The sequence below is a fragment of the Mustelus asterias genome, chromosome 8 (genome assembly GCF_964213995.1).
Source record: "Mustelus asterias chromosome 8, sMusAst1.hap1.1, whole genome shotgun sequence".
In the NCBI taxonomy this organism is placed as follows: Eukaryota; Metazoa; Chordata; class Chondrichthyes; order Carcharhiniformes; family Triakidae; genus Mustelus; species Mustelus asterias.
In genome coordinates this window covers 126070233-126087634 of record NC_135808.1, presented here as the reverse complement: position 1 = coordinate 126087634, position 17402 = coordinate 126070233, and the positions used below count along the sequence as shown (strand labels likewise).

The window sequence follows — 17402 nt, the reverse complement described above, 5'->3', positions numbered from 1 at the left end:
TATTTTTTCTGATGAACCCGAAAAATTAAGATATTGAAGGTAAAGATTCACATAGACCCAGAGGCCACCTCAAGGTTTTTCAGGGCTAGGCCTGTGCCCGATGTATGACTTGTTAGAAAAAGTAGAAACCAGAGTTGAGAAGAACGGTGTATCTTACAACCGTTCTATTTTGCGGAATGGGCAGCGGCCATGGTATCCATGATAAAGCCAGACAAAACCATCTGCATCTGTGGGGACTATAAAGTGAGTGGAGCAGGCTGCCAAGCTAAACAAGTATCCCATTCCAAAAAAAGACTCGTATGTGGAACTGGCTTGAGGACAGTCATACACGTGAACCACACGTGTCAACAGTGGAAGTTAAGGTTATGCCACATATATCATAGAATCCCTACAGTGCAGAAGGAGGCCATTCGGCCCATCGGGTCTGCACCAACAACAATCCCACCCAGGCCCTATGCCCACAACCCCACATATTTACCAAGCTAATCCCTCTAACCTACGCATCCCGGGACACACAGGGATAATTTATCATGGCATTTTCACCTAACCTGCACATCTTTGGACCGTAGGAGGAAACCTGAGCATCCAGAGGAAACCCACGCAGACATGGGGAGAACGTGCAAACTCCACACAGTCAGTGACCCAAGCCGGGAATCAAACCCAGGTCCCTGGAGCTGTGAGGCAGCAGTGCTGACCACTGTGCCAACATGCCGCCCAATATGCACCTGTCTTTCGGCATTTAGAACATAGAACAGTACAGCACAGAACAGGCCCTTCGGCCCACGATGTTGTGCCGAGCTTTATCTGAAACCAAGATCAAGCTATCCCACTCCCTATCATCCTGGTGTGCTCCATGTGCCTATCCAATAACCGCTTAAATGTTCCTAAAGTGTCTGACTCCACTATCACTGCAGGCAGTCCATTCCACACCCCAACCACTCTCTGCGTAAAGAACCTACCTCTGATATCCTTCCTATATCTCCCACCACGAACCCTATAGTTATGCCCCCTTGTAATAGCTCCATCCACCCGAGGAAATAGTCTTTGAACATTCACTCTATCTATCCCCTTCATCATTTTATAAACCTCTATTAAGTCTCCCCTCAGCCTCCTCCGCTCCCTCAACCTTTCCTCATATGACCTACCCTCCAAACCAGGCAGCATCCTGGTAAATCTCCTCTGCACGCTTTCCAGCGCTTCCACATCCTTCTTATAGTGAGGTGACCAGAACTGCACACAATATTCCAAATGTGGCCTCACCAAGGTCCTGTACAGTGGCAGCATAACCCCACGGCTCTTAAACTCCAAACCCCTGTTAATAAAAGCTAACACACTATAGGCCTTCTTCACAGCTCTATCCACTTGAGTGGCAACCTTTAGAGATCTGTGGATATGAACCCCAAGATCTCTCTGTTTCTCCACAGTCTTCAGAACCCTACCTTTGACCCTGTAATCCACATTTAAATTAGTCCTACCAAAATGAATCACCTCACATTTATCAGGGTTAAACTCCATTTGCCATTTTTCAGCCCAGCTTTGCATAATATCTATGTCTCTTTGCAGACTACAACAGCCCTCCACCTCATCCACCAATCTTGGTGTCATCAGCAAATTTACTGATCCACCCTTCAGCCCCCTCCTCTAAGTCATTAATAAAAATCACAAAGAGCAGAGGACCAAGCACTGATCCCTGCGGCACTCCGCTAGCAACCTACCTCCAATCCGAAAATTTTCCATTCACCACCACCCTCTGTCTTCGATCAGACAGCCAGTTACCTATCCAATCGGCCAACTTTCCCTCTATCCCACACCACCTCACTTTCATCATAAGCCGACCATAGGGGGGACCTTATCAAACGCCTTACTAAAATCCATGTATATGACATCAACTGCCCTACCTTCATCAACGCATTTCATCAACTTGCGCCATATTTCAAAGAATGATGGAAAGTTTGCTTTGAAGCACATCATGTGCCATGGTGTAATTAAGTGATGTCTTGATAACAGGTTCAACAGAAGGCTAACCTAAAAAAAAGTACTAAGAAAATTTCAGGAGGCTGGAGTTGGCCTGTAGAGGGAGAAACGTACTTTCCAAACCAATAAAGTAGCTTACCTAGGCTACCATGTGGGTGCACAGGGGTTACATCCTAACAATAGGGCAATAAAGAAGCACCAGCTTCCAGAAACACTTCTGAACTTCCTAGGAATGATAAATGATTACAGACATTTCCTTCCAAAATTTTTGACACTATTTGGTCCCTTTACACATTACTGAAGAAACACTAGCAATAGTTCTGGAAGGCGCCCAAAAGAGAAACTTCAACAAAGTTTTGTTACCACAAAATAAACTTTTGTCTGCTGATGCATTTTGACCCATCCAAAAAATTAGTCTTAACGCGTGATGTTGCCTCTCCATATGGCATTGGAGCAATTTCAGTTACAATTTATTAAATTTTGATTTGATTTTTATTGTCACATGTATTAACATAGTGAAAAGTATTGTTTCTTACATGCTATACAGACAAAACATACCTTTCATAGAGAAGGAAAGGAGAGAGAGTGCAGAATGTAGTGTTACAGTCATAGCTAGGGTGTAGAGAAAGATCAACTTAATGCAAGGTAAGTCCATTCAAAAGTCTGACAGTAGCAGGGAAGAAGCTGTTCTTGAGTCGGTTGGTACGTGACCTCAGACTTTTGTATCTTTTTCCCTGAAGGAAGGTGGAGAGAGAATGTCCAGGGTGTGTGGGGTCTTTAATTATGCTGGCTGCTTTGCCGAGGCAGTGGGAAGTGTAGACAGAGTCAATGGATGGGAGGCTGGTTTGCGTGATGGATTGGGCTACATTCACAGCCTTTTGTAGTTCCTTGCGGTCTTGGTCAGAGCAGGAGCCATTCCAAGCTGTGATACAACCAGAAAGAATGCTTTCTATGGTGCATCTGTAAGTGTAAAAAAAACTATATATATTAATTATTGCTCAATATATTAAAAATGCTAAGAGGGAAAGGCATATAATATCTGGCCCCTTTAAGGAACAATCTTCCAGTAACGTCACATAATCCAAAAGTCCAATTGGGAACCAGAATGAGGGAACATCATAATAAAACACAGACTTTTACCTCAATTCAATCCAGGAGGCAGACTAACAACATCAAAACTACATTACTCTATAAATAACATTATATAAACATTCATATGGATTGGTTCTTTCCTCAATATGATGTGTTTAAAAAATAAGCCCATCCAAATTTCAGCTCCTCAAACTAGTCTTCACATTGAGGGCATTGAGGGTAACCTCAATTGTGTTGTGTGGTACAACCATGTTAAATGGGATAGACTTTGAACAGATCTAGCAATTCAAACTGGGCATCCATGAGGCGCTGTGGGCCATCAGCAACAGCAGAATTAGAATTATATCCAACCACAATCTGTAACCTCATGGCCCGACATATCCCTGATTCAGTGAAGGGTGCAAGAGGGCCACGCCAGGAGCAACACCCACGAATACCTAAAAATGGGGCATCAACCTGATGAAGCTACAACACAGCATTACTTGTGTGTTAAACAGCATAAGCAGCAAGTAAGAGAGCTAAGCAATTCCACAAGCATTGGATCAGATCTAAGCTCTGCAGTCCTGCCACATCCAGCCATGAACAGTGGTGGACAATTAAACTCACTGGAGAAGAAGGCTCCTCAAATATTCCTATTCTCAATGATGGAGGAGCCCAGCACATCAATGCAAAAGATAAGGCTGAAGCATTCGCAATAGTCTTCAGCTAGATGTACCGAGTGGATGATCCATCCTGACCTCTTCCAGTGGTCCCCAGCATCATAGATTTCAGTCTTCAGCCAATCCACGTGATATCAAGAAATGGTTGAGGGCACTGGATACTGCAAAGGCTATGGGCCTTGACAATATTCCCGCAAGAGTACTGAAGACTTGTGCTCCAGAACTGGCCATATCCCTAGCCTAGTTACTCCAGTACAGCTACAACACTGGCATTGACCTGGCAATGTGGAAAATTGCCCAGGTTTGTCCTGTCTGCAAAAAAGAGGACAAATGCAACCTGGCCAATTACCTCCCCATCACACTTCCAAATACAAGATGACTGATGTAAAGAGGAAAGAAAAATCACAACAAGAACAAATGTAGAAACCAAAGAGTAACTAAACCAGTCATAAGGAAGGTGTCATGAAGTTGGCGTTTGTAAAGTTGAATGTTAAAAAGGTAGTGCTTTTTCTATACGGAAGAGTTTAAAAAAGATGCAGGTGCATATGTAGTACACAGACTGAAACATTGTGTCAAAGATCAAACAGTGGTGTTGCCAAGACAACAGGCTGTTTTTGAATTTTAGCTAATCAATTTAAATTAGGCACTTGGATAACAGCAGCCTATTAGATTTAAATTTGATGTTTTGGTAACCTGAGAACCAATCCTATCGTGGGGATGTTGGTATGTCATCAGGGGTATAAGAGACAGCTCTCAGCTCCAGAGACACCTGCAACTGCTCTCAGCCACAGCTAATAGTTTTTAGCTCAAAACCTCATCTGAACATCAAAGGTATCAAAACAAGACAGAGATTGCAGACAGAAGAAAGACAGAAGATTCCAGAAGATGACAAACCTGGTTGAAATTTTGAGTGACTAAAAAATTCTATTTTATTTGTTAATAAGTGGGAATTGTATTCATCTAAGCAGCATTCCATTAGAATAGTGTTTTATTTAGTTTGTTAATAGTTTAGTTAACCTGTTCACTGTTAGATAGATAAATAAAGTGTTACTTGTTGATTTTACAGAGACAATCTCAGGGAGTTACTTTGATTTGACCACTGAAAGTTGCTGAAGAGCAGATCGTACTATTTCGCACATACCTTTAACAGATTATAAAGCGAGGCACTCCTCTTTAAGTAGTTAGGTGTTAGCTCTCAGAGAGGGGATCAACCTCCACTTCCTAACAAAGGGAAGGCCATGGATGAGATTGCAGAGCTGTTGCCACATTTTCCAAAGTATGCAATACAATCAAGCAGCTCGATCTTGCTACTTAAATGCACAATATCAGCCTCAGATATATACAAGGAACTTCAGTAGGAACAATTCTTTTAGGTGAAGATCTTATTACTGTTGAGTTTTAAGTCTTGCTACCCCCAAACACTGATCAAAATCACCGACGCCTTTTAAAGAAGCTGCTTTATAAACCCTGAAAAGAGCATACACAATGCTTGACATCAGGACCTAAATCTTATTTTTTTTAAAACAATATTGCAAGCCGCATGAATTTCGGTGATCTAACTCGATGGAGCATAATATGTAGAAATACTAATGCCTCATGCTGGATTTACAATGGTAGCCTTGTAAATACTTCCTCAGTTAAATCTCTTAAATGACATTAAGACAAAAATAGTATTGCAAGAGCAAAACTGATAGGCCACTTCCATGAACAAATTCAAAACACAATGCTTCAGAAGTAACTTTTATTATTCCAAAGGTAACAATGTCATCTTTCTAACCCACTTGCACAACAGTGGAGCTGAAACACCAGTAAGTGCACACGACATCAGGCTGTACATACCATAAAAGGTTTCCTGTGCAACCTTCACAAAAGAGCAACTACTTAAATGCATCATATTCACTGCAGTAAATAGCAGGCACCATCTATCGGAGTACAAACAACAAAAGCCATCGACATGAATAGAAAAATTTAGAATGGACTCAAGGAAGTCACATTATGCAGAACTGGTTCCAAAGATAGACAACATTTTCAATCATAAAATGGTGATGTGGTGTGACCAAACAGAGTCAATTGCAGATAATTCTATCGATTTCTAGAAACTTTACAGTTATGATAATAAACCTATTTTGAATATTAAAAGTTCAGCTGATTTCAAAACGTTACATGATCTATGTTGGCCAATTTGTGTCAACGCATTCACTGGGATGACATGGGGGTTTTCCAGATATTAGCAGAGTCCTGTATACAAAGAGTAACTTGGCAAACTGCAAGAATAATTCTACTACGCAATTTACAAAAGCTCCAACTTTTCACCGAGAAATTCTTCCACGCTATCCGTGTTCCATTTGAGGATGCTCAGCTCTTCAGCGATGTTCCCTTTGTCGTCCAACAGCTTTAGCACAGGATCAGAGCCACGCACGTACTGGAAAGGCAAAGCAAAAAGAACAGAATACATCATCATTAAGTAATGCAAGTCACAGCTAGAAACATGCCTACACAAAATGCCATTTTTTATCCCTATTATTCAAAATTAATTGAAGCCGGATAAAAGGCCTCCGCACAAACGTATACTTGCATTGATTTTTCTGCTGCTGCTTCTATACGAGGACATATAGACAAATGGTTTACAAACATTATCCCCCTCCACCTCCCCCCAGACGGTTGTCTATAATTAGAAGTTATTTTATGTAAATGGTATCGGTTTCTAAATTTACTGATTGTTGAAATGAGGGGCCAGCATCTTAATGAAGCAATTTTACATCTACACTGCTAGTCAAGATCCAATTCTCCAAGACAGCTCTGGCCAAGTGCATTTTACTGCAATGATTAGCATTATCTTGCTGTGCCAGCTTCTTCAATTCACAGCCAAGACAATTTGTGTGGTTTCTCTTCTCCCTTCTCTGCCAAACTGGCAGCAGGTATTACAAAAGTCACAATTATTGAAACAATTTCACATACGGGGGGGGAGGGAGGGATAATTTAAATCAAATATCACACTATTTATGATTAAATACCAATAGGATGCTCCATGTATATCAGTATATCAAGCAGATATTTAAACAAAAAAATCAAACAGACATGTTATCTGAGAAAACGAGGCATTTTAGGAGCATGATGAACTCTACAATTAAACATGCACCTGAAGCAGCCTGCTTATGGCTGCTCGGGAACCACCTTCCTAATTTTATTCACATAGGTGAACGTGCTTCAGTCACTTTTCATAAAAATGTGAAAAGTCAAATAACTTGGGGAGTCAGGAAACCCGAACACTCATTTCAAAATGAGTCAGAGGTTTACAGCATGGAAATAAGCCCTTCGGCCCAACCTGTCCATGCCACCCAGTTTTTAACCACTAAGCTAGTGCCAAGTGCCTGCATTCGGCCCATATCCCTCTGTACCCATCTTACCCATGTAACTGTCCAACCACTTTTTAAAAGACAAAATTGTACCCGCCTCTACTACTACCTCTGGCAGCTCGTTCCACCACTCTCTGTGTGAAAAAATTGCCCCTCTGGACCCTTCTGTATCTCTCCCCTCTTATCTTAAACCTATTCCCTCTAGTTTTAGACTCCCCTACCTTTGGGAAATTATGTTGACTGTCTACCTTATCTATGCCACTCATTATTTTATAGACCTCTATAAGATTCTTGCTAAGCCTCCTACTCTCCAGGGAAAAAAAACTCCCAGCTTCTCCTTATAAACTCAAACCATCAAGTCCCGGTAGCATCTTTTCTACACTCTTTCTAGTTGAGGAGGAGGAACATGGTCATCTGGAATCTCAATACTACAGTGGAATGAACTTCAAGGTGTGACAGCGCAGCTAATTAACTTTGATAATGTCCAGGATGTCTGTAAAAGGTATACCAATGCTGCCAAGTTTCAGAAAACCGCCTGTACTAAGTTTGAAAGAGTAGGAAAATTCCAAACATCTCAAAAGAAAATCCAGAACAACAGTGGGAGAGTCACGGTGAACAGAACCTCTACAATCTTTCTCCTCTGAACTTCACATCTTGAAAATCACATTGCCAAGGCTGTAAGACTGGTCATGGAGATAATCAAACTCTTGCATTTTTAAATAAACTTCCTTAAACCAAATTACATATATGCCAAATATCTCAATGCTATAAGCATGTTGCAGTATCTTCAATACACAATATGCATGACAAAATTAACTGGAGAATTAGTAAGAAATTGAGTAGTTTGTGGAGGTCCTGGATAGTTTATACTAATGCAGGCTGTGGATGCTGATCAATGCCAAAGACATGAAAAAAATGGTAATGGGTGCTCCCAGGGATTTCCATTTTCGATATTTGGTGCTAAATCCCTTCACATCATTTAAGAATGTGACGCCTCAGGGTACTTTTACATTTGCAGTACCTTCAATCTTAAAGCTAGTTGTTGCACATCAGTTTCCTGCCATTATACTTTTCTGTTCCAAGCTTTTGCATAGCGGAAGACTTCAATTTTCAAAAAAATTGCTTCCATTTGGCCTCCAGGAGAGAGGAGATACTGCACAGTTCAGGAGAGGGTTTAATTTTTAAACTAAATCAGATTGGGAAGCTCTGAGCAAACGCAGAATGATAAAATGCATCGTGTGTGCCTGCATCCTAACAGAATGCAGTCATGTGATGAACCAGTTCAATGAGTTTAGACGATGACGATGGAAAGTTAGAATCTTGACATCAGAGTCTAAAATTAATCGTCGCTTCTACTGCCTATAATTAGAGTCTACAAGTCTTTTCTAGGATCCCATTTTATAACATAGTTTAAAAAAATATTTTCGAAACCAGGGACCTGGGTTCGATTCCCGGCTTAGGTCACCGTCTGTGTGGGTTTCCTCCGGGTGCTTCTGTTTCCTTCCCCAGTCCAAAGACATGCTGGTTAGATTGATTGGCCGTGCTAAATTCTCCCTCAGTGTACCTGAACAGGTGCCAGAATGTGGCGACTAGGGGATTTTCACAGTAACTTCATTGCAGTGTTAATGTAAGCCTACTTATGACTAACAAATCAACTTTAAACTGCTCAGGGAGACGAGAGATGAAATCGCTGTGCCTCTGACGCAAATCTTTGTCTCATCACTGGACGCAAGTGAGGTCCCAGAGGACTGGAGGATAGCTAATGTGGTCCCGTTATTTAAGAAGGGCAGGAAGGATAACCCGGGTAATTATAGGCCGGTGAGCTTGACGTCCGTGGTGGGGAAGTTGTTGGAGAAGATTCTTAGAGATAGGATGTATGCGCATTTAGAAAGGAATAAACTCATTAACGATAGTCTGCATGGTTTTGTGAGAGGGAGGTCATGCCTCACTAACCTGGTGGAGTTTTTTGAAGAAGTGACCAGAATGGTTGACGAGGGAAGGGCCGTGGATGTCGTCTATATGGACTTTAGTAAAGCGTTTGACAAAGTCCCTCATGGAAGGCTGGTGAAAAAGGTTGGAGCTCATGGGATAAAGGGGGAGGTGACTAGATGGGTGGAGAACTGGCTCGGTCACAGAAGACAGAGGGTGGTAGTGGAAGAGTCTTTTTCCGGCTGGAGGCCTGTGACTAGTGGTGTTCCGCAGGGCTCTGTGTTGGGACCTCTGCTGTTTGTGATTTATATCAACGATCTGGAAGAAGGTGTAACTAGGGTGATCAGTAAGTTTGCGGACGACACAAAACTGGCAGGACTTGCAGATAGTGAGGAGCATTGTCAGAGGCTATAGAAGGATCTAGATAGGCTGGAAATTTGGGCAAAGAAATGGCAGATGGAGTTCAATCCAGATAAATGCGAAGTGATGCATTTTGGTAGAAATAATGTCGGGAGGAGCTATATGATAAATGACAGAACCATAAAGGGTGTAGATACGCAGAGGGACCTGGGTGTGCAAGTCCACAGATCCTTGAAGGTGATGTCACAGGTGGAGAAGGTGGTGAAGAAGGCATATGGCATGCTTGCCTTTATAGGATGGGGCATAGAGTATAAAAGTTGGGGTCTGATATTGCAGATGTATAGAATGTTGGTTCGGCCGCATTTGGAATACTGCGTCCAGTTCTGGTCGCCACACTACCAGAAGGACGTGGAGGCTTTGGAGAGAGTACAGAGGAGGTCTACCAGGACGTTGCCTGGTATGGAGGGGCTTAGTTATGAGGAGAGATTGGGTAAACTGGGGTTGTTCTCCCTGGAAAGATGGAGGAGGAGGGGAGACTTAATAAAGGTGTATAAAATTATGAAAGGCATAGATAGGGTGAACGGTGGGAAGCTTTTCCCCAGGTCGGTGGTGATGTTCACGAGTGGTCATAGGTTCAAGGTGAAGTGGGGGGAGGTTTAACACAGATATCAGAAGGACATATTTTACACAGAGGGTGGTGGGGGCCTGGAATGCGCTGCCAGGCAAGGTGGTGGAGGCGGACACACTGGGAACGTTTAAGACTTATCTAGATAGCCATATGAACGGAGTGGGAATGGAGGGATACAAAAGAATGGTCTAGTTTGGACCAGGGAGCGCCACGGGCTTGGAGGGCCGAAGGGTCTGTTCCTGTGCTGTATTGTTCTTTGTTCTTTATTTAAACATAAAATAAAAATGGTAGTTGAAGTGTAGGATTGATTAAGGACTAGAAAGAAAATCTTTTGTATAGGCGAAGCACATTGTTGATGTACGCTGTCTTCCCCAGAGAATCCATCAGCAAAAGATAAGATAGTAGCTATATTGAATAAGATAAAAAATGTGTGGAGGTAAAAGGTTGGCAGTTTTCAAAGTAGTGAAACCTACCTGTCCAGATAAAGAAAGCACAGAGGGGAGGGGGATGGACAAGTTTTGGCCACATCCAATCCTCCTTAGGTACTGGGGTAGGTATCAAGAGGGCTGGAGGATTACAAATGGTATACACCCTTTCAAAACAAAGAAAGGGGAAATAACCCTGGCAAATACAGGCCCGCTAGCTTAATGCCAGTACTGGGGGAAACCTTGAGGCACCAAAATCAGGAAGAAAAATCAGTTGGCATTTGAATAGAAATAAATAAAAAACAAAATATTTTGGGGGAAAAAAAAAATCAGCCCATCTGGCAGCACCAGTGGAGTAAGAAACAAAGTTCAATACGCCGCCTTTGGAACTGAAGAGAGATAGATATGTGATGAGTTTTTATGCCACTGAAAAAGGGTGCAAGTGGAACAAATGAGGTCAGGGATAGGTTCGAAGGTGAGGGAAATTAAATGACAAAGATGTCATGGAACAAAAGGCAAAGAGAGTGGTAATGATAGTATTAAAGAAAGAAAGCACTGGTCTAGAGGAGGTGTTAATAACAGAACAAAGGCCAGAGCTGTCTGAAGTCAAAAACATGAGAACAAGATACAGATTGGCACGTGGGGCAAAAATGATCAAATTAGAGGACAGAGTTCATGGTCTGAAATTGCTGAACTTTATCAGATGAAGTGTTGTTCCTCCAGCTTGCGTTGGGCTTCACTGGATCTTTGTAGCAGGCCGAGGACAAATGTGAGCATGTGACTAAGATGGTTAATTAAAATGGCAAGCAACCAGAAGATAAGGGTTATGCTCACATAGCACAGGAAGAAATAATAGCAAATTGGATCATTATCTAAATGGAAAGAAATTGCAACATGCTGCTGTGCAGAGGGACCTGGGGGTCCTTGTGCATGAGACGCAAAAACCCAGTCTGCAGGTGCAACAGGTGATCAAGAAGGCAAATGGGATGTTGGCCTATATCGCAAGGGGGATAGAATATAAAAGCAGAGATGTCTTGCTGCAACTGTACAGGGCATTGGTGAGGCCGCAGCTGGAATACTGTGTGCAGTATTGGTCCCCTTATTTGCAGAAGGATATATTGCCCTTGGAGGGAGTGCAGAGAAGGTTCACCAGGTTGATACCAGAGATGAGGGGTGTTACATAGAACATAGAAAGCCACAGCACAAACAGGCCCTTCGGCCCACAAGTTGCGCCGATCATATCCCTACCTCTAGGCCTATCTATAGCCCTCAATCCCATTAAATCCCATGTACTCATCCAGAAGTCTCTTAAAAGACCCCAACGAGTTTGCCTCCACCACCACCGACGTCAGCCGATTCCACTCACCCACCACCCTCTGAGTGAAAAACTTACCCCTGACATCTCCTCTGTACCTACCCCCCAGCACCTTAAACCTGTGTCCTCTCGTAGCAACCATTTCAGCCCTTGGAAATAGCCTCTGAGAGTCTACCCTATCCAGACCTCTCAACATCTTGTAAACCTCTATCAGGTCACCTCTCATCCTTCGTCTCTCCAGGGAGAAGAGACCAAGCTCCCTCAACCTATCCTCATAAGGCATGCCCCCCAATCCAGGCAACATCCTTGTAAATCTCCTCTGCACCCTTTCAATGGCTTCAACATCTTTCCTGTAATGAGGTGACCAGAACTGCGCGCAGTGGGGTCTAACCAGGGTCCTATAAAGCTGCAGCATTATCTGTTGATTATGAGGAGAGACTGAGCAGATTGGGTTAGTACTCGTTGGAATTTAGAAGGCTGAGGGGGGATCTTATAGAGACCTATAAGATAATGAAGGGGCTGGACAGGGTAGAGGTGGAGAGATTCTTTCCACTTAGAAAGGAAACTAGAACTAGAGGGCACAGCCTCAAAATAAAGGGGGGTCAGTTTAGGACAGAGTTGAGGAGGAACTTCTCTCAGAGGGTGGTGAATCTCTGGAATTCTCTGCCCACTGAAGTGGTGGAGGCTTCCTCGTTGAATATGTTTAAATCATGGATAGATGGATTCCTGATCGGTAAGGGAATTAGGGGTTATAGGGATCAGGCGGGTAAGTGGAACTGATCCACTTCAGATCAGCCATGATCTTATTGAATGGCAGGGCAGGCTCGAGGGGCTAGATGGCCTACTCCTGCTCCTATTTCTTATGTTATGTTCTCACATAGGTGTCTCGCAAAACAGTCACTCAGTCTTCATTTGGTCGCTCCAATGTTAGAGGGCACATTGTGAGGAGCAAATACAGTAGACTAAATTGAACAAAGTACAAATAGATCACTGCTTCACCTGGAACTTATTCCGCTCGCACTGGAGAGTATGTGCAAATAAATGAAAGCCCATTTAGATTTGAAGGCCGTGTGTGTTTAATTTGATCAAGTTCTTTGATAAAATAATGGAGAAGGTTGATGGCAGAAGCGTGACTGATTCACATCTCTGCTATCCACATATTTTATTTCTTTAGTCGTCCTATTAGTGTTCCCTTCGGCCTTGCACCATGAAACTTTTTGTAATTAATATCTCCTCAGGCTTTGATTTGACCTGTCACATATATTAACATACAGTGACAAGTATTGTTTCTTGCACGCTATACAGAGCATACTGTTCATAGAGAAGGAAACAAGAGAGTGTAGAAAGTAGTGTTACAGTCATAGCTAGGGTGTAGAGAAAGATCAACTTAATGTGAGGTAGGTCCATTCAAACAACTGATGGCAGCAGGGAAGAAGCTGTTCTTGAGTCTTTCTTCTCACCCTCACCTCCCCTTCCCCATTTCGTTTGCTCAGTCAGAAAAGTCACAGGCCTGAAACATGAAGTTTGTTTCTCTCTTCACATATGCCGTTTTATCTGTGAATTTCCATCATTTTCTGTTTTTATTTCAGATTTCCAGCATTTGGCTTTTGTAATGTCAACTCTTGTTCTGTTTTATTCACGACTGCACAAAAATTAATTGTACCAAATAAAAGCCATCATTGTTACCAATATGGTGTCAGTTTTGGACAAGTGGAAAGATGTCAGAAGGGCTACAAAGGTAATCAGAGACTCAGATTTAAGGTGATTTGGCAAAATGACCAGAGGCAATAAAAGAAACAAGCAGCTTAGTTTTGTGATCTGGAATGTACTGCCCAAAAATGGGTTGAAAGCAAATCCAATGGTAATTTCCACAAAGGAATTGAATAAATACTTGCAGGCAAAACAACTTTAGAAAACTACAGGGAAAGAGCAGGGTAGTGGGATTAATTAGAAAGCTCTATCAAAGAGCAGACACAGGCATGGTGGACTGAATGGTTTCCTCCTTCTAGAATATTGCTGATCCTTATTGTTGCAGAACTGAATTGCATTAAGCATACTTTGGGGAAAATTGAAATCTCATAAATACATAAGCATGATACAGGATATTGACTGCACACATTTAAATTTCCCCTGCCATTGTAGCAATTCTACTGCAAATCTTTGCACCAGGGAAAATGTATTTTAAACAAACAATGCTATGGTACCATCACATTACTGTAATGCTGTTAGCTGCACAGAAATTCATGGACATATGGGCATGAAAGCAAAATAGCACGTGACAGGAAAGTTGGGCCCAATGAAGACTGGCGCAGTCTGGAGGAGCAGCATCTCATCTGCTGATTGAATCCCAGGGGTTTTAAAAGTGCACAATGTTGAGTTTGGCAACTTTAGGTTTTGACCTCTCTCTTTGATCTCAAAACCCCCTTTCTTCTAATACTCCATCCATGTATTGCCTCAATGCAAAACACCCCCTCTGCCTCCCACACCAGGCCACCTGTCATTCGTTCTTAAAGTTGCCACTTTGTGTTGCAGTTTCTTTTGCTCTAACATTTTCCCTGCTTTCAATTCCGAAGGGTCTACGACTCGAAACGCTAACTCTGTTTCTCTCCTGATAGGTGCTGGCAGACTTGCTAAGCTTTCCCAACACCCACGGTTCTTGTTATTAATGTTTATATTCCAGGGAATTATATCAATGAGAATAAGTCCATTTAACCAGTTGTACATGGAGAACTATCCAATTAATTCCATCCCCATTTCTTTCCCTTAAGCCCTGCAATCCTTTCCACTTTTCAAAGTTGCCAATTTCTGTGCAGCTAACAGCATTACAGTAATGTGATGGTACCATAGCATTGTTTGTTTAAAATACATTTTCCCTGGTGCAAAGATTTGCAGTAGAATTGCTACAATGGCAGGGGAAATTTAAATGTGTGCAGTCAATATCCTGTATCATGCTTATGTATTTATGAGATTTCAATTTTCCCCAAAGTATGCTTAATGCAATTCAGTTCTGCAACAATGAGGATCAGCAATATTAGATTCACACTAGGCAACTAGCCTGCCACTTCCACTTGCAATGCCGTGGAGTTTCACTTTGGACTTTTGTGGAATCTGGGTAGAAAAGGATATCTGCCAACTGGAGCAGACCTTATTTTAATGGCATGAGGGTACTGCAATTTTACTAAAGATGTCAGTGTTCTTGTAATTTTATGGGATGCCTTGTGATTAAAAAACACATACATTACTTTGCATTGGCCCAAAATGCAATTTAAATATTCTACACAATGTAAAAAGTTTACAAAATGTGTAACCAAGAGTGAGCTATACATATAACAGCGTACAGGGATATTACTATCTATGTATCTGGAGGAGGAATTGCACAAAGGAAAAGCTCATAGAACCATAGAAAATTACAGCTCAGAAACAGGCCTTTTGGCCCTTCTTGTCTGTGCCGAACCATTTTATGCCTAGTCCCACTGACCTGCACTTGGACCATATCCCTCCACACCCCTCTCATCCATGAACCCGTCCGAGTTTTTCTTAAATGTTAAAAGTGACCCCGCATTTACCACTTTATCCGGCAGCTCATTCCACACTCCCACCACTCTCTGCGTGAAGAAGCCCTCCCTAATATTCCCTTTAAACTTTTCTCCTTTCACCCTTAACCCATGCCCTCTGGTTTTTTTCTCCCCTAGCCTCAGCGGAAAAAGCCTGCTTGCATTCACTATCTATACCCATCAAAATCTTAAACACCTCTATCAAATCTCCCCTCAATCTTCTACGCTCCAGGGAATAAAGTCCCAACCTATTCAATCTCTCTCTGTAACTCAGCTTCTCAAGTCCCGGCAACATCCTTGTGAACCTTCTCTGCACTCTTTCAATCTTATTTACATCCTTCCTGTAACTAGGTGACCAAAACTGTACACAATATTCCAAATTTGTAGAATCATAGAATCCCTGCAGTGCACAAGGTGGCCATTTGGCCCAGCAAGCTGTGGATGCTGGAATCTGAAACATGAACAAAGGATGCTGGGATGCTATCAGGACAGAAACAGAATTAATGCTTTGAGTTATAGATCTTTCATCAGAACTGAAGGGAGAATGTTAGAGCAAAAGAAACGGCAACAAAAGGTAGCAACTTTTAAGTGCAAACAGAAGGCCTGGTGTGGGGGCAGGGAGGGTGGTGTGTGGTGTTTTACATTGGAGCATTGCAGCAGACCAAGGATGGACATATGGGCATGAAAGCAAAATAGCACGTGACAGGAAAGTTGGGCCCAATGAAGACTGGCGCAGTCTGGAGGAGCAGCATCTCATCTGCTGATTGAATCCCAGGGGTTTTAAAAGTGCACAATGCTGAGTTTGGCAACTTTAGGTTTTGATCTCTCTCTTTGATCTCAAAACCCCCTTTCTTCTAATACTCCATCCATGTATTGCCTCAATGCAAAACACCCCCTCTGCCTCCCACACCAGGCCACCTGTCATTTGTTCTTAAAGTTGCCACTTTGTGTTGCAGTTTCTTTTGCTCTAACATTTTCCCTGCTTTCAATTCCGAAGGGTCTACGACTCGAAACGTTAACCCTGTTTCTCTCCTGATAGGTGCTGGCAGACCTGCTAAGCTTTTCCAACACCCACGGTTCTTGTTATTAATGCTTATATTCCAGCAGGAGTCAACAACTTGGCACGCTGTTCAATCTGTTCAGTCTGATTCTCGACAGCCCCGACCTGAGGACTCAGAAGTGAACCCAGAGTGGACAAGCTCTTCCTCCTCCTCCTGATGCCAACTATACTTTATAAAAGTAAGGCTATAGTACAGAGAAATTTGCCTGTCCCTGTCAGGAGGGGAAGCTTAATTTTCACATGCTGAGTCCACTACTTGTTTTCCTTTCTGGCTCAAGAAGAACTGCATCAGCTGAACCAGGGTGTAATGATGGAGGTCCAGGTTCTGGCAGATATTCTTCAGCAAGGAGAAGCAATGGAAGGTGGTGGACATTTCTTCGATCAGAATTTCCTGGTTTCACAAGTATAAAAAGGTATAACAGGCACGATAAGGGACTCTAGTTTGGACTGAGATCTTTACTTAATTGTGAAAGACAATTTTGATATTACAATGTCCAAGTCAGAGAATGTGTTTAATATTGCGCCTTTTTTAATGTTTTCTTCAGTGCCAACAGTAGGCTAAGTGGCAGTACTCTTCCCTGTGCCAGAATCTGGATTCAAGGCCCAATTCAATGACGTTACTGTGAAAATCCCCTAGTTGCCACACTCTGGTGCCTTTCAGGTACACTGAAGGAGAATTTAGCATGGCCAGCGCACCTAACCTTTCGGACTGTGGGAGGAAATCGGAGCACCCGGAGGAAACCCATGCAGACACGGGGAGAACGCGCAAACTCCGCACAGACAGTGAACCAAACCGGGAATTGAACTGGGGTCCTTGGTGCTATGAGACAGCAGTGCTAACCACTGTGCCACCGTGGAGAAGATAGTCCACACTTTCTTTCAGTGTGATACAGAGAGAGATACCAACATTTGGGCAATACATTGACCCAATGCCCTGTTTTTCCTTAGGCTGGCACAGAAAGATCCCATTGATCAGGAAGAAGAGGAATGTTACCCTGATGTCCTGGTCCGAATTTATCCCTCAGCCAACACATTATTAGTACAGATTAT

At 42.6% G+C, this 17402-nt stretch overlaps 1 protein-coding gene across 1 annotated transcript in view; it reads right to left on the bottom strand.

Moving 5' to 3' along the window:
• Window positions 1–5452: 5452 nt before the first annotated feature.
• Window positions 5453–17402, bottom strand: part of selenof (selenoprotein F) — a 72641-nt gene continuing 60691 nt past the window's right edge. The window contains exon 5 of the mRNA XM_078218930.1: window positions 5453–6147. Within this exon, the coding sequence (XP_078075056.1) occupies window positions 6016–6147 (132 nt within the window). The 3' untranslated portion in view covers window positions 5453–6015. The remainder of the gene's footprint in view (window positions 6148–17402) is intronic.